We start from the raw sequence: 20,836 nt of genomic DNA on the forward strand, positions 1-20,836 counted from the left end.
ACAAAGGTGACATCTGGCCACAATCTGTCTCAGCAGACAGGAGCTGTATCTCTGCCTTGACATTTCAGGCTGTCCTCCCCTTTGCTGGGGGACAGTGGCAGTGTGTCCCTACTTTTGGAAGTGCTAAGGCATGTTGGGCCTTCCCTGGACAGGGAAGCAAAAGCTACTCTTTGGATGGCAGCTGCTCTTGATTAGCTGAGCCTGGTGCCTCCTTGTTTCCAGAAAACCTTCCCTACTGACTGGAGCTCAGACATCCCTTTTGTCTGTGGCTTTTGAGCTCCAGAAACATGAGGGTGCCATGGTATAAACCAAACCTGGGCTGTTGGGCTCTGCAGCATCAACTCTGGAGCTGTTCAGCTCTTTCAACTCTGGCAACAGGAAGGTGCTGGGATGTGATGGACAAAGAGCAATAGACAAGCCAGAAGCAACAGCCACACAGGCAGGTGTGTGCATAGGGCTGCTTATAGCCATTGCAAAGGAAGCACTGGCCAGACACCAGGATTTTCCACCTCTGTCCAAGCTGCCCACTCCACTCCCCTGCTCCTGCTCTGAGCACCTGAGGGTGTCCATCAGGCAGGAACAGCAGGACCTGCAGATGAACTCAGCCTGAGCTGAAGGGCTTGCTGAGCACTGGGCACCCCTCCACCACTCCTTCTCTCACATGTTACCTGGCACAGCTTGGTCATGGATGAAGGCAGGAGCGGGCGGCAGAACTTCTTCATGGAGCAGATTGCAGCTGGGAAGGCTGGAGCAGAGAAAATGGCAGCAACAAGGTTGATTCGCAGGATCCAGGAGAGCATTTCTTCCTTACTTCTGTTATGGAGGAGGGGCAAAGAGAGAGAGAGTCTGCAAATGCTCTTGAACCAGGCCCAGCCAGCTGACAACAGCCCTAGAGCCACCCATGCTCAGGAGGGCCTTACTTTGATGCACTTTCTGTGCTGGGTTCTGAACAGAGGGAGACACTGTCTAACTGGCTCCTCTATGGTGCCCTAATGAGGCTGCTGTCTGCCTCTCAAAGCCTGGGCAGTCCTGCCTTCTTCATCAGCTCTGGTTGTATTCCCAAGGAGCTGTGGAGAAGCCAGGGCCAAGGATGTCCCACTCTTTGGGGAGTGAGAGCCACACAACAGAAGTTCCCCAGAGCAGGATGGACCCCTCATTTATGGCATTTGTGAGACATTGTCCAGGGTCCCTGATCGAATCTGTTCAAACACTGCTCCCCCAAGCCTTCAAGCAGGTTTTTGTTGCACAAATTCAGATGTCAAGTTTTAACTTGACATTAGTACACCAGCCCCACCTACAGACAATGTCACCTCTCTCAGCAGAAGACATGGAAAACATGAGACAGAAGATGACTCCATCACACTTGACACTTATTAACACCGTAACATTCCTCACCAATGGACTAAGATAGAACATCTACCCTGGCTGGGGAGACTCCTTTAAGGAGCTTTAGACAGTTTCCCCATCCAAAGCTGACAAGCAGAATCATCATCTGCACCACACAGATGAGGAGCCCTTTCACTCAACCCTGTACATCCCAGTGCATCCTGCTCAGCCTGTCTTGGTGACAGCTGGGAAGGACCTCAAGGACTGGCACAAAGCTACCAAGAAACCGTGACCTATGACCCAATCCTTTGCACAGCCCTGCAGAAATCACCCTCAGCCCCTTCCTCCCCCCCAGTGTGCCCCCCAATGCATGAGCCAATCTGGCAAGGTCAGAGGGAGTCTGGCAGGGGCTGGAGGTCAGGCTGCCCATCCAGGCTCTGCGGGAAGGGCTGGGACTCACGGGGCCTGGAAGAGGAAGACTCTCCAGTCAGCTGTCTTCAGCTTGAGCACATTGGACTTCTTGCTGTAGTCAGAGGCTTTTGTGGCTAAGGCGTGGTGCACACGGATGGCGTTTTTCAGATCCACTTCAGAGAGGTCTTTGTCAGGTTTATATTCATCCTGTGAAGAGGAACGTTAATTGGATAATGACAACACTAACATTTGCGGGCTGCTTTAATGAACCTGCCTTTCTCCCCGCGCTATAATCACAGAGTGCCGAGACCAGGAAAAGCACTGCTTTGTACAGTAAATGCTAGGAGCTGATAATGATAATAATTAACATCTGGCAACTGCTTCCATCATTAAGTTCACTGGGAAGATGTAAAGAAGGAGATGAAAGTTTTAAACATAATTATCAATAGTTATTTCTAACACAGCACATGCCTGAGGCTTTGTGGGGAGGCACAAGGCAGGGCCAGGTTTCTGCAGAGCTTCCCCCACAGTGCAGAGCTCAAACTGGGATGCAACTCCCGATGGACAGTGGATATCAACGAGCACCTGCCCTGGTGCTGCAGCTTCCCAGACTCATAGAACAGTTTGGGTTGGAAGGGACCCCAAAGCTCATCTCATTCCAACCCCCTGCCGCCTTCCACTATCCCAGGTTTCTCCAAGCCCTCTCCAGCCTGGCCTCGGACACTTCCAGGGGCAGCCACAGCTTCTCTGGGAAACCTGTGCCAGGGCCTCACCAGCCTCACAGGGAAGATTTTTTTTCGTGTATCTACCTAAATTTCTCCTCTTTCAGTTTAAACCCATTGCTCCTTGTCCTATCACTACAGCTTTGTGTGGAGGAAGGTAGTAGCCCTGGAACAGCAGCATCCCTGCAACCAGTGCACCTATGAACAGCTGTGGGGCCTGGTAGGCAGTTGCCAGTCTGAGTGTGGCCCCCCTGAACCAGGTTTGGTCTCCCTTTAGTCCATGTGCTCCCTTGGCATGGTCTCCCCTGTAATTCATTAGACTGGCACTTGCAAACTGCAGCAGCATTCCCTGTATTCCTGCTTTACTTTCTCTGCTGAAGGACGACTTCACACAAGTAAGGAATGTAGCAGTAACTATGTATGTTTATATTCTATAAAAAGGTAGAAAATACCCAACATGGGATTCTGAAATTATGATCTTGACACAGCACTTTTTAGGAAAAAAAAGTTCAGTCAATCCTGTGTTTACCCTTTCACCTTCCCAGTGACCTAACGCAATATCCTGCCTCCCACTCCACACCCTTGCCAGCTCAGCCAGTTGGATGGTGGGATGGGAAGGATGGACAGATGGATGAATGGATAGGTGATGTAAAAGAACCTGGCCCTGGCTAAAGCAAACCACCAGCCCAGCCGTGTTAGAGGCCATGCCAGGACAGGGTGTCCCTGGAAGGCCCTGCCTTGCCCTGATGATTACAGTACTACAGGATTAATGCACTCTATATTTTGCTTTCCTTGACTGCCCCAGGCAGCTCTGCCTGGTGATGATGGTCTGTATGTCCCAAGCCTTCCTTAGCTCCCAAGCCAGAACTTGGTCTGTTGTGCAGATTTGCAAAAAGATTATTTTCTGTTTCCCATGTGCCAGTGGTACAAATGCAGCTGTTCAGGGAAAAGCTGTGCTGCAGCCTCCGGGATGGTCACCATGGTCAGGGAGGCTGCTCTCTGGTGTAGGGTCAGAAAGATTTCCCCTCTGCTGCTCTTCAGAGCACTGAGGACCAGCACTCCCCAGCCCAAGGAGGTGGCTCACTCAGACTCTTGCTGCTGGTGGGAAATAAGCTTCTGAAATAAGCTTATTCTCTCATTTTTCAAAGCAATCATCCCACCCAGGAGAGTGGCTGTCCTACTGTGCTCATCATCATATGAAACTTGGCCTGGTACAAAAAGAAATGCCATGGGCCCACACACAAATGTCTGGCACAGGTTCCTGGGGATGGTGAATCCCAAAGAAAAGCCCTGGCTTTTCAGCAGAGGAAGGCTGGCTGCTACAGGCATCCTGTGTTCAGGGAGACACTCAGGTGGGCAGTACAGATGACCTCACCATCATGGTGATTTCAGTAGCCAGCGGGATGGGCCATCAGCCGTTTTGCAAAGAAAAACAAATGCTTTGCCTTGTGAAGACCTAATGTGTTACCCCACTGTAAGAGAAATATTTGCTTGAGGAAGACATTGCTGCTCAGGCCTCATGTATTGTAGAGAGACTTCAATTTGGGATATTTTTTCGAGGCTGAAGCTCTCTGGATTTGAATAAATCTGACTGTGCTGCCAGTCTCTTATTCCAAAATAAGCTTTCTGAAAATACAGTGCGAAATAGCCCAGCTTAATGGTGTGTGACAAGAGGAAACTGCCACAGCTGCCGTGTGCTTTGACTAATGCAGATCCTCATCTTGAATGGAATCATCAAGTATTGCCCCCATGGATTTCAGGCTCTCAGGCATCCATGTTGGTGTAAGAAAAAAAATCAAATCTTCTTTTTCTAATGCTGGGCCCAGTAAATCAATGTGAGGTTGAAGGAAGCAGGTTCTCTCTCCCTTCTGCCTTGCTGTTTGCAGGAGTGAACAGTGCTGGAGGCTCCCTGCTTGGGATGGCTCTTCCAGAAGGCTCATCCCTATGCTAGGTAGTCACAATGGCATGTGTGGCTGATAATGCTGGGAGATCCTGGTGTCTTTGGGTCACTGTCCCGTGGTGCCTACCCCTGTGAGCAGATCCACAGCTAATGTCAAGGCTTGTTTTGCCAAGAAAAGGCATCTGCCTCTTGTGCCTGCTTTTGTAGGGCACCTGGATGGAGTGGAAGAGCCCAGTGTATCAGTTCTGCTGCCCTCTCCTCTGGCCTCAGAACCAGCCCTGGGCACTGATGAGAATTTGGACATGGAGCGACAGATATTCCTCATGCTCTGGCTTGTGAGTGGCTTTTCCTCTTCTTTCTTTTCTTTGTCTTACATCTACCAGGCTAAACAAACCTTTTAATTAGGAAAATGAACCCCTGTGCCCTTTTCAGTCTAGTCAGGAGTTCTTGGCAAAGGCCTGCCTGCATGGGATAGCACCTGTGGCTCAAGGCTGCACTGGGAGCCCCTTCCTGGTTGGGGCCAGAACCTGTGGGAAGACCTGCACCCTTTCCAGCACTTCTGTATAAAAGCACCTCATGCTTTATAGCTCCCCATCATTTCTCTTAACCCCCCTCTAAGTGTGGTGATTAAGGGTTATTATCCCCATTTCACAGAGGTGAAGTAAGTTGCCAAAGGCCATGGAGTGAGTCAGTGCCCAGAGCAGATTAGTGCACATGAGAGGTGTGCCCTGCTCCCAAGCCTGCATTTCTTCCTCAAGACTCTGCTGCATCCCTTTAGGGGATCAAGCAATTGCTTCAGCAGACTGTGCTGGAACATGCTGATCCAGCAATTAACACCAGCAAGTCAATGACATGTGACATCTCCTCATTAGCAGGTTTATGGCTGCTGCCTGAATTGCTTCTGTCAGACCAAATTCTGCCTGCCCACCCACCCTTCTGCCTGTGCTATGTCCACCTCTCTCTGCGTCTGGCCATTCCTCCTTTCTATACATCTACCTACCCTGGCCTTCTTTCCTCCTCCTTCCCTCTACCTCTCAGTCTTATTTATACTCAACTTGCTCCTCAAAACCAAACGGAGTTCCCTGTTCAACTTCTGTGAATTTACTATTAAAGCCTAGATCCTTAATTTGGTCTGAGCAGAAAAGTGGCACAGGCTGAACCTGTGCTCCACGACATCAGGTGGTTCTGGAAGCAGGTACTTTCTCCTCTATCTTCACATCAGAAAACCTTTTCCCAGTGATTTATGCTCAAGCCAGGTTCTACCTTATGTTTATCTGCAGTCATCTTCCACTGAGAGCTTGTGAGGCTGGCACAGCACTTCCTTCCTGTATTGTGCAACTCCTTTGTTCTGCAAACCACCCCACAGGCAAGAAATGACACCAAGGATCCACGGGGCAGGTGGATGTTTATCCACTCTCTGTTGTGGTGCTGGGAATGTTTGCAAGTGACAGGGCAAGGACTTTGTCTTCATGTTCTCATCCTTCTGTCCTGTCTCTGCAAGCCTGATAAGACACTGTCTACAGCCAAGCCAAGCCCAAGGAATTCCCTGGAGAGGACTATAATACAGTCTGGCAGCAGCTCACGAGTAAGAAACCCCTCTTTGCCCAAATCCTTTGCCCAAACATTCCTTCGGTTTATTTTTGTTGTTGTTCCAAATGCTACTTCCTTGGGGCATCCTTGGCAGTTCTGATCCCTCCTGCTAATTACACATCAGTCATGGCTCTTATTTATCTGACACTTTCATAACCCAGCCAAATCTTGGCTGTTTTGCTTCTTCAGTCCTTGTCCGTAAAGAAAGCCGTCGGTCTCTGAACCATTCAATCCTGAAGGTCTTTGAGATAAGAACATTGATCTCCTCACTGCCACGTCATCCTCATCCTTGCTCTTTTTAAATCCCAACCACCTCGGACAAACATAATGACCTCTGTTAACGAATGGTTACTGCTGCAAGCCTTGTACAGCAAAGAGCCCCGAAGCCTCTGCCCCAGCAGCAGTGATGACACTCAGTGTTGGCTTCACGGCTCCTTCTGCTGCCAGGGAAGAAAATTCCATCCTGAAAGTATATTTCATTCCCAATTTATATGCCCCTCAGCAGACTCATCCCAAGAGAAGTCCTTGGTGGAAAATTCATTTTGATCCAAATGGTTCTGTGATAGTTGAAATGTCTTTTTTTTTTCCCCCCCCAGAAAAAGTGTCATGCAATTAAATGTTGATGGTAACTGTACAAGTCAAATCCTCATGTATAACCCATGGTCAGCATGAGGACTCTGGTGGGCTCCATGTGAAGATGTGTAATGAGACAAGGATTGAGGCGTGAGAAGAGTGCTGCTGGCTTGAAGAACACCACACTTAGAGGGCTGGAGGAGATCTGGGCTCTCCTGGGTGCTGCAGCTTCCCTCTGCTGCAGGAGAGCATGGCACAGCTGTGAAAACACCACTGGGCTAAGACCAACCCACGCTGGGAGTTAGGATCCACTGCTGCCAGACTTCTGCTGCCTTTTGACATGTGCCATAGGACCTGGCGAAACACGAGAGCCACTGTGGTATGCTATGAGCTCTGAGTCATAATTCCGTGCTGCCCTGAGGATCTTTCTACCTCTCTTATATAATCCAGTGTTTGTTTACTCTCATTGCTGTGGAGATAATGCTGAAATACACAGGAGCATCTACCCACGGAGAGTGCTGCTCCAGCAAGGTGAATTCAATGGGTTACTGCACAGCGTGTGCTGCTCAGGTAGTTCAGACCTGGTTCAGTGGGTTATGCTGTTGATGATGAACAGACATTTGACATCCTGGGCTGGCTCACACTGACATTCAAGTGAGCCCCTATCCACTTGGATTTTCCTTCAGAAAAGGGTTTCCAGCAAATCCTCCAAGCATCCAAGTGCCAGAGAGCTGAATGCTAGAGCATTCAGGGAAGCTATGCCATGGTGACCTTGTGTCCCATGAGGACCTGGGAATTACACTTGTGTTGACTGGAGGTGGCTACGTGATGAACAGAGATGAAGAGAGGCAGACAGTGTCATTTGACAGCCCATGGAAGGACCCAAGTCATCAAGGTCCTGAAGAACATGAACTTTAAGCATAGAACCATGAAATCACAGAATCTTCCGAGCTGGAAGGGACCCACAGAGATCATCAACTCCAACTCCTGTCCCTACACAGGACACCCCAACAATCCCACCCTGTGCCTGAGAGCTTTATCCAAATGCTGGGCTTGATGTTCCCAGGGCACAGATGTCCCTCCTGGCTGCCAGGGCACTGCTGACTCATATTCAACTGGTCATCAACCAGGACTCCCAGGTCCCCTTCCACAGCTGCTCTCCAGCCTCTCATTCCCCAGTCTGCATACCCAGGATTGCAGAACCCAGCACTGTCTTTGTTAAACTTCATACAGTCGATGATTGCCCAGGCCTCTCATCTGCCAGGGTCTCTCTGCAGGGCCTCTGCCTTTGAGGGAGTCAACAGCTCCTCTCAGTTTAGTACTGTCTGCAGACTTACTCGGTGTTCCCTTGAGTCCTGTGTCCAAGGCATTTATGAAGATGTTGAAGAGCACAGGGCCGAGGATGGAGCCCTGTGGAACCCCACTACTGACAGATCACCAGTCTGATGTCACCCCAGTCACTGTCACCCTTTGTACCCAACCCGTGAGCCAATGCTCACCCACCACATGATGTTTCTGTCCAGCCGTGTGCTTGGACATTCTGTCCAGAAGGATCCTGTGAGAGACAGTATCAAAAGCTTAAGTGAAACCCAAAAAGATTACATCAGCTGGCTTCCTATGCCAGACTCAATAAAGCTGTGCATAATCAGATCTATGCCAGCAAATAAAACAATAGGCAGGATAAGAGTGGTCAGATGCTCCACCTCTTCACCTTCCTATTTCATTTCTTACCAACATCCTACTTCACCTATTCCACATCATCTGTTCATTCATCCTCCCCAATAGCTCCTACTTGCTGGGATACTTCTGCAGAAATTTGTGTTTCCTCTTTCATACTTCTTCCTTCAGGGTTCCCTTTAAGGTGGGAATAGTGCCCTTAGCATGAACACCACCACCACCACCAAAGATGAGATCATCCTCCAGCTCTGGGTCTCTGGAGGAGCTCTGTCGATGTCCACACATGGGTTAGGACATGGATTCACCTCTACTTGGATATGTGACTGCATGACTGCTTTGGAGACAGCAGGAGACAGCAGAGGGGAGAGTTCCCCATGGTTACCTTTTGTAAATAAAGGACGGTCCCTTTGAGCACAGCATAAAATTTCTTCCAACCTCTTCTTCCTCTGGGAGCTAAAAAAGGAAGAATTTTTAATTGTACATGTCTGCCAGTGCTGCTTGACCTTCCAGGCAAACCCAACCCTTCTCCTGACCTACCACAGGCGCTGACTGAGGCCCACAGCTCCCACACCTCCAGGATATTGCTCATGAGTGGTTTGTCTGCTGGGACAGGTGTTTGAGGGCTCTGCAGCCTCCCAGCATGAACACAAGCAGGTCAGAGCAGACGTGAACTGGTCAGTGGACACCTGCAGGAAGTCTCTGCTCCTCCAAACCCAGGTTCATGCTCCATGGACTAAATGCTTGGAGAACAGAGACATTCTGTGAGCTCCTCTGCTTGGAATTGAGCAGCTGTACCCTGGATAAGGCAGCTTCTGTTCCCCTGAGGAGGGAGCACTACCATCTCAATGCACCTGGGACAGAGAGCTTGGCAGAAGCTGGAAAGGGGTGGGAGGTGAGGGGAGCTATCCACATCACCACAAGACAGCTGATTAAGAAGGTGCTGGAAGCAAGGGAGGCTTTTGGTGGTAATCTCTACTCAAGACTTTTTAATAAGCTGCAATGACTGGGACAATCGTATCAATTAGCAAAAGGAATTACCCAAGGTTTAATTCATCTCTGCTCGTTAACAGTTCTCGAATACCTTTACCTTTCCTGTAATGCCAGATGCTGGTAGCAGAGCTATGGGGTATTCTGTTGCCCAGCCAGCACATGGCAGGATATGGACAGGAGCAAAGCTTGGCAGGCCAAACTGTCCCCAAGGTCAGGGCTGGAGTGGACAACTGCTGAGGAACCAGCCTTCCCCCATTGCTCAGAGACTGGGATTTGAGATTATGCCCATGAACAGGACAGAAGACCAGGTCTGTCTGTGTTAGATTCCTTGGCAGTGAGCAGGGAAGACTGAGGCTTCCTGAAAACACCCCTATCTACAAATGCCTCAAAACACCCTCCTTTCCCTGCATCCTGGCACTTATGGGTCTCTCCTGTGTTCCCTGGGATGCAGTGAGGAAATGCCTTCATCAGGAGAGCCAGGGCAAGGCTCTGGGACTGCCTGGGGCACCTCTCCCCCCCATCCCTGAACACGTACTTCTCTTCCCATCCATGTCTGCGTGGGTTTTCCGGGTGAGGACACCGTGCTTGTAGGTGACTGCGTTCAGCGCTTGGGGGATGTCCAGGAAGGGGTTGCTGCTGTCAACAATCCTTGTCACTTTCTTCGCGCTGGCTCCGAATTTGTCATCGACCAGCTCCGAGAGTGATTTCCTCAACTCGTCCTCGTCACTTGGAAACAAAATCAGAGAAGAGACTCAGTGGAGGAGATGTGGGTTTGGTCACAGTGCAAAGCAGCTCTATTTGCTTTGGGTTCAGAGTTGTTATTACAAGACTGGTCAGAGAAAGAAGAAAACGGGAGATGTTGGGACCATAACAGAGAGAGTGCCAATAGCGGCGGTCTGAGCTGGGATGAGTGTGGGTGACAGGTATTTGCCCCCATGTTCCCACTGTGAGGTCACTCAAAACAGGTAAGGGGCTGGGTGCTTGTCTGAACACTAGGAAACTGCAGACATCCCATGCTGAGGACTACAAATATTCCACAGGAAAAGTCTCCAATTCCGTGCCCTAAAGCCAGAGCTTAAGGAGGATTTTTGCTGAAGATCAAGGTATCGCTGGCATTTCTCAACTGCTGAGAGGCAATGCCTGGGGCCTCCTAGACAGTGAAATACCTTTGGGAATGTCCTCTGCATCTCTGAGGAACAGAAGATCTGCAGACATTTGGGAGATGAACCTACTCTGGCATAAAGAAAGTAGAACTTGTATGGGAAGTGATAGTTCCCAGTGTCCCTGGGACATGAAGAAGAAAGAGCAAACAAGGCTTTCCTGCCCTGTCTGATACATGCCAATGTCTAAATGGGATGAGTGGTCACCTCAGGTTGCAGATCAGACTGGGACCAAACCCCAGCTAAAGACTGACCCTCAATGAATCCACTGGCTGAGATGTGAGAGTAAAACACAATTCCTCACCTGCTGCAAGCAGATGGCCAAAGCATCAGATACCTCTTGGAAGAGAAGGATGATTTCTCAGCCCTCAGCACCCACAGGAGTCCTGGGGCTCAGGCAGAGCCCAAATACTATTCCTGGGTGGGGAGTGAGTGGGACTCAGGTGTTTGGGCTGCACCGCTCTGAGCTCCTTGCTGTTGGTTGCATACCTGCCTGTCTGGGGGGATCTGTGGGCAAGGGGCTGGACAAGGACGAAAGACAGAGGCAGCAGAGAGAAGCAGGTCCTGGCTGTGCAAGGTTATGACTCAATGCCAGGTCTCTGAAAGAAAACCAGGTACCCCGTGCCAGGGAGTCCCTGACCCAGGTCCCCCATGTCAGGGGGCACCTGTCCCCTTGCAGAGGAGCCGAGGGCTCTGAGCCTGCAGCCCAGCGGGACACCCTGCAGCAAGGCAGGCCCCAGGCCGGTCGGGATGAGTGAGGGGATGCGGGGATACAGCGAGGGGGATGAAGAAAGGCGGGAGGGATCTGGACGCCTCTGGCTGGAGCCGCCCCGCGGCAGCGGGACCCCGGCAGGGTGACATCCCCGGGGTGTGCCCGAGCAGGGAGCTGAGCCGGCGGCGTTGTGTAACCACAGCCCGCATCCAGAGGCAGATGCGCTCCTGCTGAACTGCCCTTACATAAACCAGCCCGCGCCTGCCGCTGCGGAGCCCGCAGCTCCCTCTCGCGACAGAGCCCACGGGCGACCGGCCCCGCTGCGGCGCTGGCACCGCCGCTTCCTCCAGGGAGCCAGGGAGGGGGGATCAAACCGTCTCCAGATGCTTTTATCGGTCAGGGTAATATATGTGGAAGAGAGAGGGTGATGGGGCTAATGGCACAGAAGGTCCTGCTCTGTCCCGTGACCCACTGGAGACAAGGAAGGTCTAACACTGAGGAGAAGAGAGGAGAAGAGGAATGCCCACCGAGTCAGCTGAAGACCTCAGGTCTGTCACGCGCTTCCCCTCGGGAGACATTGGGGTTGGGGGACCTCGCTGATGATCGTGGCCTGTGCTCTGGGCAGGGGTGGGTGGCGGAGCAGGGGAAGAAGGACTGAGGAAGGTGCTGTGTGAACCTGTGATGGAGTCCGCCCTGCCAGCTGTTTCCAGGCTTGTTTCAGGGTTACAAAAGATGCTCTCATCGAACTTGTGGATGACATAAAAAAGAGGGATACAAGGCCCCTGCTAAGAGGGCTAGGAGCACCCGAGTGCTGCACTGGGGCTCCGAGTGGTCAGCAGGATGAGCAGGAGCAGCCAGTGTGTCCTGGCAGAAGCAGAGGCCAGGAGCATCCTGGGCTGTGTAACAGCGGCACAGTGAGGAGGCGAAGAGAAGTGATCCTCTGCTCTGCGCTCCCTGCACCACGTCGTGATACAGCAAACAGTGCCGGGCCCCCAGCACAGAAAAGGGCATCAGCAAGGTGGAGAGACTTCAGCTGAGGCCACCAGGCAGCCTGGGGCCTGGAGCACTTGCAAACTAAGAAACAACTGAGGGAATTGGACTTGCTCAATCTACAGAAGAGATGGCTACAGCCTCGTGTGAGGGGGTTATTGAGAGGACAAATCTGGGCTCTTCACTGTGGTGCATGGCACAAGGACAAGAGACAGTGGGCAGAAGTCAAAACAACAGAGACAAGAGAAAATGCCACTCCCAGAATAATAAAGTATTGGTTTGTGGATCCAGAGGGGCTGTGGGTTCCCTGTCCTTGGAGGGTTTCAGGATCAGATTGAACAAAGCCCTGGGCATCCTGGTCTAAATTCAGTGTTGACCATACTTTGAGGAAGAAGCTGAACTAGAGATATCACAAGGTCTCTTCCCTCTTAAGTGATTCTCTGATACTATTTCCAGAAAAAAACATGTGGGAGAGATGGAAAGTCTCAGTGACCAAAATATCCCCAGATCTTTGCTTGTGCAAAGACTTCTGAAGCACCTGGAGAGGAACCAGCATTTTCCAAGTGTAATAGTAAACCAAGAGGGCATTCCCTTCCTTTAGGTCATGGATCCACAGACTGTCACCAACCTTCCCAACTGCCTTTGTGTCTAAGCCATAAATAAACTCCATTTGTCTACAGAGGGACTTCAGCACTTAAGGGCTTGGCAGGAAATATTCTGGGATTGAAAGCATGCCTTAGGACCTGCCAGCTACTTGGAAAGACACACTATCCCTTTAATGCTTAGCATATACTTACATGGCCCACTCCAGCTTCTCATTCTTGATGGAGTTATACAGTGTCTGAAAAAAGAACAAGGAATTAGCTGTGTCTCTCATGGAAGTCATGTCTGCTTGCAGAGGCATCTCCTCCTCCACACCCTGTCTGTATTCTTGGGGAGATACTTTCCCTGCTGAACTGTCCTGGAACAGCATTCCCCAGTGAGCAGGGTGACTGCTGTCCTGCTGGACCCCTTCTTGTCTGTGTGCCACACTGGGTATTGGACCGGACACACCAGCAGCAGAAGGCAGCCAGCCCTGCTCAGGAGCCTGTGCATGACATTTTTGACTCATCCGGGGTGCTGCACTTAGTTCTGAGTGAATCCTGGCCTACACACAGTGGTAGAAGACTCTGGGATATGCCATGACACCTTCAATGCCTTAACTAGGGGAAACAACAGAGGAGGCTTGAACTGAGTATCAGGGGAGGAATGAATGACTTTGGAATCAGTTTTTCCAGTTCCTTCTGTGCAAAATTCCAGTGGCTTCCTGGGGCACTGGAAAAGGAGCAGGAATGGCCTAGCAAAGCAGAATGTGGAGGTGGTCCTGACCATACAGAGGGGTAGGATAGGGTGAGGTCTGCTGGGAGATGGGAATGTCACCCCAAATATGATGTGACACCCCTGATGTGGCACCTCTCATTCCAACCTCCTTCCATACAGCGAAATTCAGGTCAGGGTGCTGGACCTGCAGCAGGTGCAGAGAGCAGTGGTGCTGCTAAACCACGTGGCAGGAGAAAATCCTCCCTTTGGGGCGTTTAACCATATCCCATGGTACTGCACTGGTTGTGTTGGAATGTTGCACCACGTGGTGGTGAAGGCAGAGAAAGGTTTCAGTGCTGGATGGTTGTGTTTTGGGGTGGGGGGTACCTTGCTCTGGGCATTATCTGAGCTGCTGGGGGAAAAGGGCCCCTGGTATGCTCTGAGGGCAGATATGCCACAAATCTGGATAAAACACCACCAAGGAACAGATCTACTTTGGCTCACTGCAAGTTAGCAGAGACATTCATGAGGATTACAATTCTACTCCTGAAACAACTGGAAAATGCTGATTGAAGGGCTCAGAGAGAGTCCCAACAGGACTACCTGGCACTGCAATAATAATGACAGTATCCCACTGTCTATTTATATCACATTACCTTCAGCAAATCCTTTGCAAAGTCCTTCCCATCGTTCAGCCCATCCAGGTTCGCTATGAACTGTTGGCACGACATCTTTTTGCCAATGTTCTGTAAGGCAAAGGAGCAGCTCATTAAACTTGTGGAGAGTTTTGACTTTATTCAGTTCCTTTCAAAGAACAATTTTATATGTAGTGCTGGAGCCCGGGCTTGTCCCAAGAGCTCCAAGGGCTCCTGATCTGATTTTCTGTTGGGCTCTCTGCTTTATTTGCTCATGCCAGCATCCAAATGTTTCAAATTACTTCTTTTTTAATGGTGGAAACAAGACACTTGAAAATAGCCTCTCCAGCTCTTGCTGGAGTGGTCCTGGGTACAGGCTCTGTGTCTCAAAACCCAAGACAAGCACTCAGCCTGGTAAAATGACAGTGTTTGGATGGGGCTCCAAGCCTGCTGTGAGTGAAATTGTGTGAGCTTGCAATGCCAGCACCTGGAACAACCAGCACTGGGCAGGGGAATGCTGGTCCTTGATGGAAGCTGTTATTTTTGATTGCCATTACAAAAAGAAACGGTCCAGCTACTGGTACTGCGGGAACTTGAGTGCAGCAGCATGAGAGGGCAACGCACATACAGTGGGAGAATCTCACAGCCTGGAACACGCTCACCATCAGCTAATGCCAAAATATTTGGTACTGATGCTTCCAGGCCACCTGGCATTCCTGTGGCATCTGCCTTCCCAAACCCTTTACCCTTCACTTCCTCAGCCTGCAAGGGTCGAGGCAGGCAGCCTTTTTCCAAGCCTCCCCTGCAATCCTGTCTCTCCAAAGGGATGGAGCAGAGGTGTGGAGGAGTCAGTGGCCATTATAGGGTTCAGAAAAATGAGTTTGATGTCACAAAGAAAGATGTGTGTCTCTAGGGCCCTGTTATATCGTATCCTGCACACCCTCAGTGTGTGGGGCAGACCCCGGTGACATCACATGGAGCAGGCAGTGGAGTCAGTGAGGAGAGCATGAGCTGCCACCGGTGGTCCTGAGGATCCCAGCAGCATCCTGACATTGCTGGGCTTCACATCAAGGTATGGACAGGGTGGCCATCCAGGAGGATGTGGGAGGATGGCCCAGAACAGCAGAGTCAGAGCCCTGCTCGGGGCTCAGTGAGGAAGAGGAAGGGCCTCAGTGACTGGCAGGGGATGAAGTGGCAGCAGATGATACAGGACATGTCCTGCAGGGTGAGATGTGTCCTCTGTGCATGGAAATAACCTCCTGAAAGAGATGACACCTGAAACCTCTGCCCACAGATGTGCACTGCAGATCACCTGGGGGCTTCTCTGCAGATTAAAGCACCAGGAAAGAGTGAGGCCTTGGGGTGAGCACACCGTGCCCCCCCACACCCCCTGCCTTCTGTGTGTGCAAACACTCTTGGGCTGCACAGGGAGCCAAGCACTGCCTTTGAGCAGCTCTGTCTGATACTCTTAATTATGCCTCCTGCTGGTGCCAGCTCCAGATGAGCTGGCTCCCTTGAGAGATCAAGAAAAAGAGGAGTAAAGCATTGTTATAAATCTGCAGTGCCTGGGGATGTGGTGTGGCACAGCACAGTTCAGCCCTCGTGGCTTTCTCCCAGTGAGCCCCATTAGCCAGACGTGCCAGCCAGTGCTCATTGGGTACACGGGCTGCAGAAGAGCTCAGGAAACGAGCAGACATGCTGGGATCTCAGCAGAGAGGAGAGATTTTTGTGCTTGCTGGCCAGCGAATTTCAGCCACAAAAGATAAAGGAAAAATCCAGCAGCACAACAGAGTGTGGGTGGAGAAAGGAAGGCGGGCAAGGAGCCTCCAGAAGGAAGGGAGTTTGGAGGTGAGGCAGGTGTTGCCTGAGACCTTGAGGCACGGAATTGCTCTGCACAGAGAAGGCACCTACTCCCAGCCCTGCCCTGAGGCAGGGGAGCAGAGTGCACAGCACTGGCCTTCGTGCCCGAAGAGATCTTGCTGTAGTGATTCAGCACTGAATGCAGAGGCCAAGGCATTTTTGGAAGTGAGGGGATACAGTGAGATAACACAAGTTAACAGTCTCACAGGCCCTTTGTGGGGTTTCTCATGTATGTGTCTGGGACTCATATTCATCCCAAGGGATGCCTTCCTTGTTGTGTCATCTGTCTCTTCCTCTGGTGCAAGAGACCTCTGAGCTCACCTGGGGCAGCAGCCACACTGTGGAAAAGCAGCTAATTGCTGAGTAATTGATCTGGTCGTGGATGTGTTCTAGGCTGCAGGAACAAAATCATGCCCCTGCAGGGAACCAGCCTGCAGATTCTGGGTACCAGTGAGCCCTGGGCCACACAAAGCTGCTGCGGGCAGACCGGTGTCACTCTGCAGGGCTGCTCACACCTCGGAGCTCTCCAGCCCTCCTAGTGCTGCTAACACAGCGCTGCTGCTGACACTGAGCCCTGAGCTCGGCTTAAGGACACCACCACAGGGTTTGTAAGATTAACAGCAATGGGCACCTGGAGTTAGGACCTGCCCAGGATCCCATTTCAAGCTTTGTTCGGGGCTCTGCTTTTTGAATAAATCCCACTATAACTCCAGAAGGTGGCCTTTGCTAAAGGACCAAAGTGCACCCATGAGTGCTGGTGATGCAAGGGTGTTGATCTGTCACTGTCCTCCCATGGCCAGGAGAGAAAAGTGACAGTGGGAAAGGAGACATCCCCAAGCTTTGTCTCCCTGGGGCAGAGATGGAGCAGGGCAGTGGCCATAAGATCTCCTGGAGCTCAAACAGCACCAGCAGAGCAAGGCAGAAAGTTGCAACAACTTGGATTATCCTACAAGTATAGTCTGGGAATGCTTGTCATACTTGGAATGTTTCCTGGTAACCGCTGGCTTTTAAAACCAACTCCAGGTGCTTCCATGAATAGGGAATGTCTCACTTTAAACTTTTTGGGGTGGTTTGGAAGCAGGGTTTGAGCACACCTGAGCAGAAAATCAGCAGTGCTAAGGCCAGGTGCAAATCTCCTGTTTTAAAGCCAGTCATTACCTCAGTGTCATGATCTTTGCTGGAATGGTGAACCAGACCATGCCAGAGGCACTGCTGTGAGGAACTGCCCCTCTACAGACACACACCCACCCCCGTTCCTCACCGAAGGCATTTCCCACTCCGGCAACGCACAGTAAAACACTGCAACACACACACAACATTAAAAGGGGAGGTAAAATCAAAAGTGACATGGAATATCATGGCAGCATCTTTAACAAGGAGGGGTGGGAGGTCAAGTCACACATTCCCAGGTACACCACAGTTCATGGATGTTTCTTTACACCAGGAGCATTTCATGTGATGGTATCAGCTGCTAATGGCTTGCTAAGTAGGGAAGAACACTGCACAATCACTTCGGATTCCAGACAAACAGAATTCCTTACTGTTTTTAACACAATCAAAACAAGTCAAATGCCAGTGCTTTAAAGCAAAACACTAGAATGACTGCACTTACCACCTGGTAAAGGGTTAAAGAGCAGAAAGAGAGGTTCCAGGAGCGGAAGGAAATTAAAAAAAAAAAAAAAAAAAAAAAAGAGGAAAAGGAGAAGAAGAAATTAATGTTACACATGCAGAAAAATAAAGAGAAGATTTTTTCAAAGAAAAGCTCAGGCATTTGCACACCTGGTCAAAAGAAAGCTATTTTTCCTGTGCCTAGATATCATGAGAACATTTCTTCTTACCAAGCCTCTGAGCCAGCTTGACAATGAAGAATAGGAATGGCAAGCTTTTTGAGGTTTAGGTTGGTTTTTTTGTCTCTTCAATTATGTCTAACTTCCCAGAGGCCTGTTTTGGATTTTTTTTTTACTTATAAAAACTAGACAAAATAAGATTATTTTGGATCGAAGTCACATAGTTTGCCTTTTGCCACAATGCTGCTTTTGCTGCTGCAGGAAATGATTTGATGGAAATAATTTCTTGGCTCCAACCATTTTGGATGGAGGATGAATGCACTACGAGACAGATCCCACCACTATCGCACTGTGTGCAGAGACAGGTTACTGGGAGCCTCTAAAAGGTGGTGAGAGATCTTCTCACAGCTTCTGCTGTTTTCCAGCCACTCTTCTGGGCACTGAGCTCTGCTTGCTCTGCTTGCTCTGCTTGCTCTGCTCTTTGTCCAGAGGCCTCTCTGCTAAGAAACTCTCCAGTGGCTGCCTGTTACGTCTTGGGGAAAAGGAACAGCTGGAACTCACTTCGTGTTTTGGGAAGGAAAGATCAAATCTAGACCTGTGTGAACCCACTGGCCCTTTTGCAGCAGTTTCTGGGAAGAGGTGTCCGCACCACAAGAAGGAGCAATCCCACAGGGACTGACAGGGAAGACCTCACTGAGAGCTCCTGGGACAGGGCTGAGCTGGGCAACAGGAGGGACAAAGTATCCCTGGGCAGGATAACTGATGTCAGCAGGACATGTGCCTTTGGCTGGAGCGGGCAGTGACACTCCTGTGTGGACTGTCCCCAGGTCTGGGCCTGGCACCCAAAATTCCACCTGGAGCAGATCAGAGAACTCTCTGCCAACCTGTCTTAACTGTCCAGCAACACACTCAGCGTACGGGAACAGACCTCTGCCCTGGGAAGGAATAAAGGATGGATGCAGCTCCAAGGGCTACTTACATGGCCATGGAGGTCTGTGTTCAGCAGCATCAGGGCACAGGTGAGCGTATGAATCCCATCTGAAACACACAACAGTCACACAGCCATGGCTCATTGCTCCCCTTCTCGTGCACTTCTGGTGTTTGTCTATGGCTGATTGCTCCCCTTCTCATGCAGTTCTGGTGTTTGTTGCCTTGGCAGCCCAGCTGTTGCAAAACCAAGGCCAGTTGCTGTGTCTGGGGACCTTAAAGAATACCTGCTTCCTTCAGCTGTGTAGGATTTAAAAAAAAAACCCAAACAACACAAAAAACCCCAAAGACATCCTCTTTTCCCTCAGACTACACCTTTTCCTAAAACAACCACCAGAAAATTGGCTTCAAAGCAGTTTTGCTTTAAAAGACCAAACTTCCCACTGAATCTTACTCCATATTTCCATGGGCTAGATGATCTTTAAGGTTGCTTCCAACCCAGACCTTTCTATGATTTCATGATTTCCATTTTGTGCTGACGCCACTGCAGAGTGGGGCAGAGACCCAAAGAGGGCTGGTTTGCCCCCAGCTGATCCTGGTCACCTCAGGGGTTTGTCCTGAGGTCTTTAGCCATTGTTCCCTGGCAGTCTGTAAGCTCTTGAGTGGTTCAACAAACATTGTCCCTATAAATCAGTGTGGCATTTTTGGCTTTCTGACTTAAAAAAAACTCACAGGAAGCTTTCCTTCTGTGTGAGACAGCACAGCCGCCTGTTCTACACCAGTAACTGGTAGTTTGCTGTTATTTCAAAGCCATGAGGTGTCCTGAAGCTTTTCAAGGTCAGGACGTGAGTCTCCATGGGCCAGCTCACAGCACTGAGATGCAAACACATTCTGGGACATGGACTGGTCCCTGAAGGACCTCACAAAAGGGCTAGAGAGCACCAGGGAGGAGGCAGGGCCTGGAATATTACTGTCACAAGCAGCTGCTTTGGATTTAGAACAACGGTGCCTTCCCATTGTGCATTTTTAAGTCACTGTGGGAGGTTGTGGGTATCTCACTTTGGTCAGGTAAATCATGTCCCACGTGGCCCCATGGTGGAGCTGGTGTCCCAAAACCTGTCATTTTCTCACCCACTTTTTCTCCCAGCTCACAGAGAGTCAAAACATAATCATAGAGTTCTTCCATGTCTGGGCTTCACCAGTGCAGGAAAGGAATAACAGGACAACACTCCCTGGGAGAAAAACCAGAGTCAGCCTCTTCTCCCAGGCAACAAGTGACAGGAACAGAGGAAATGGCCTCGAGCTGTGCCAGGGGAGGTCCAGATTGGGCATCAGGAAAAATTTCTTCACTAGAAGGGTTGTCCAGCATTGGAATGGGTTACCCAGGGAAGTGGTGGAGTCACCATCCCTGGAGGTGTTCAAGAAACAACTGGATGTGGCACTTAGGTCCCAGGGCCCTTTCTGTAGGGTTGGGAGGTGGATGCAACAGAACTGCAGGATCACTTTCATGGGGGAGTGTTGGAGAGGGGCCAGGACTTAGCCTGTGGGATATTTCAACCTGCAGTTTAATGTCTGCAGGGTGGGGGACCCTTCCCAGTGAAGATCATCTTTGGATCAGTGGAGGAGGACATCACACAAACTCAGGGAAATGAAATCTAGACTGATATTTTATTGGGATAGCGCTGATAAAGGCAAAAAGGTCATTCTCTTTTGAGCATAGTGAGCGTCCTGTTAGCTTAGCAGAGGAACTGGTGGGTTCATGCAGCACTAGGCACTGCTGCCCTTTGGGGAGCCTGTGAGGGGGAGACAAACAGGAGGTCTGCAGCACGCAGGGGGTGGAGGAGGAATCCCTGGCACTGCCATGGTGCCAGCTGAGAGCAGCTCAGCGGCCTGATCCCACCCAGGGGGCATTTCCAGGTGCCTGTGAGCAGGGTTGTAGTGCCATTAATGTAAGTGCAAACCTTACAGGACATGCTCCTGTCTCTGTGTGTGGGCCACGTGCACCAGGAATGACCTCTCCCATTTAAAAATCAGTCCAACGGTGGCCCAGCACTGCTGTGTTCATCACTAAACCACATCTCCAAGGGCCACATCCTCATGTCTTCTGAACACTTCCAGGAATGGTGAAAGTGCAGAATTGTGAAGGTTGGAAAAGACATCTAAGGTCATGGAGTCCAACTCTTAATCTAAAAATGTCAGAAGAAACTATATCCACTTCTAAAAGATAATGTGAACAGGCTGAAAGTAGCTAAGAAAATCTGCAGCTACAGTGAGCCC

At 50.4% G+C, this 20,836-nt stretch overlaps 1 protein-coding gene across 2 annotated transcripts in view; it reads right to left on the reverse strand.

The window, feature by feature from the left end:
• PSD2 (pleckstrin and Sec7 domain containing 2) overlaps window positions 1-20,836 on the reverse strand; it is a 71,697-nt gene that overhangs the window by 3,806 nt on the left and 47,055 nt on the right. Inside the window, exons 8-14 of one of the 2 annotated variants that reach the window (XM_039559360.1) lie at window positions 18,610-18,670; window positions 14,007-14,097; window positions 12,849-12,892; window positions 9,725-9,915; window positions 8,582-8,652; window positions 1,787-1,944; window positions 669-813 (exon numbers count right to left, since the gene is read on the reverse strand). In XM_039559360.1, the coding sequence (XP_039415294.1) occupies window positions 669-813; window positions 1,787-1,944; window positions 8,582-8,652; window positions 9,725-9,915; window positions 12,849-12,892; window positions 14,007-14,097; window positions 18,610-18,670 (761 nt within the window). The remainder of the gene's footprint in view (window positions 1-668; window positions 814-1,786; window positions 1,945-8,581; window positions 8,653-9,724; window positions 9,916-12,848; window positions 12,893-14,006; window positions 14,098-18,609; window positions 18,671-20,836) is intronic. The other variant, XM_010406264.3, reaches the window with a different exon arrangement.

The sequence above is a fragment of the Corvus cornix genome, chromosome 13 (genome assembly GCF_000738735.6).
Source record: "Corvus cornix cornix isolate S_Up_H32 chromosome 13, ASM73873v5, whole genome shotgun sequence".
Lineage (NCBI taxonomy): Eukaryota > Metazoa > Chordata > Aves > Passeriformes > Corvidae > Corvus > Corvus cornix.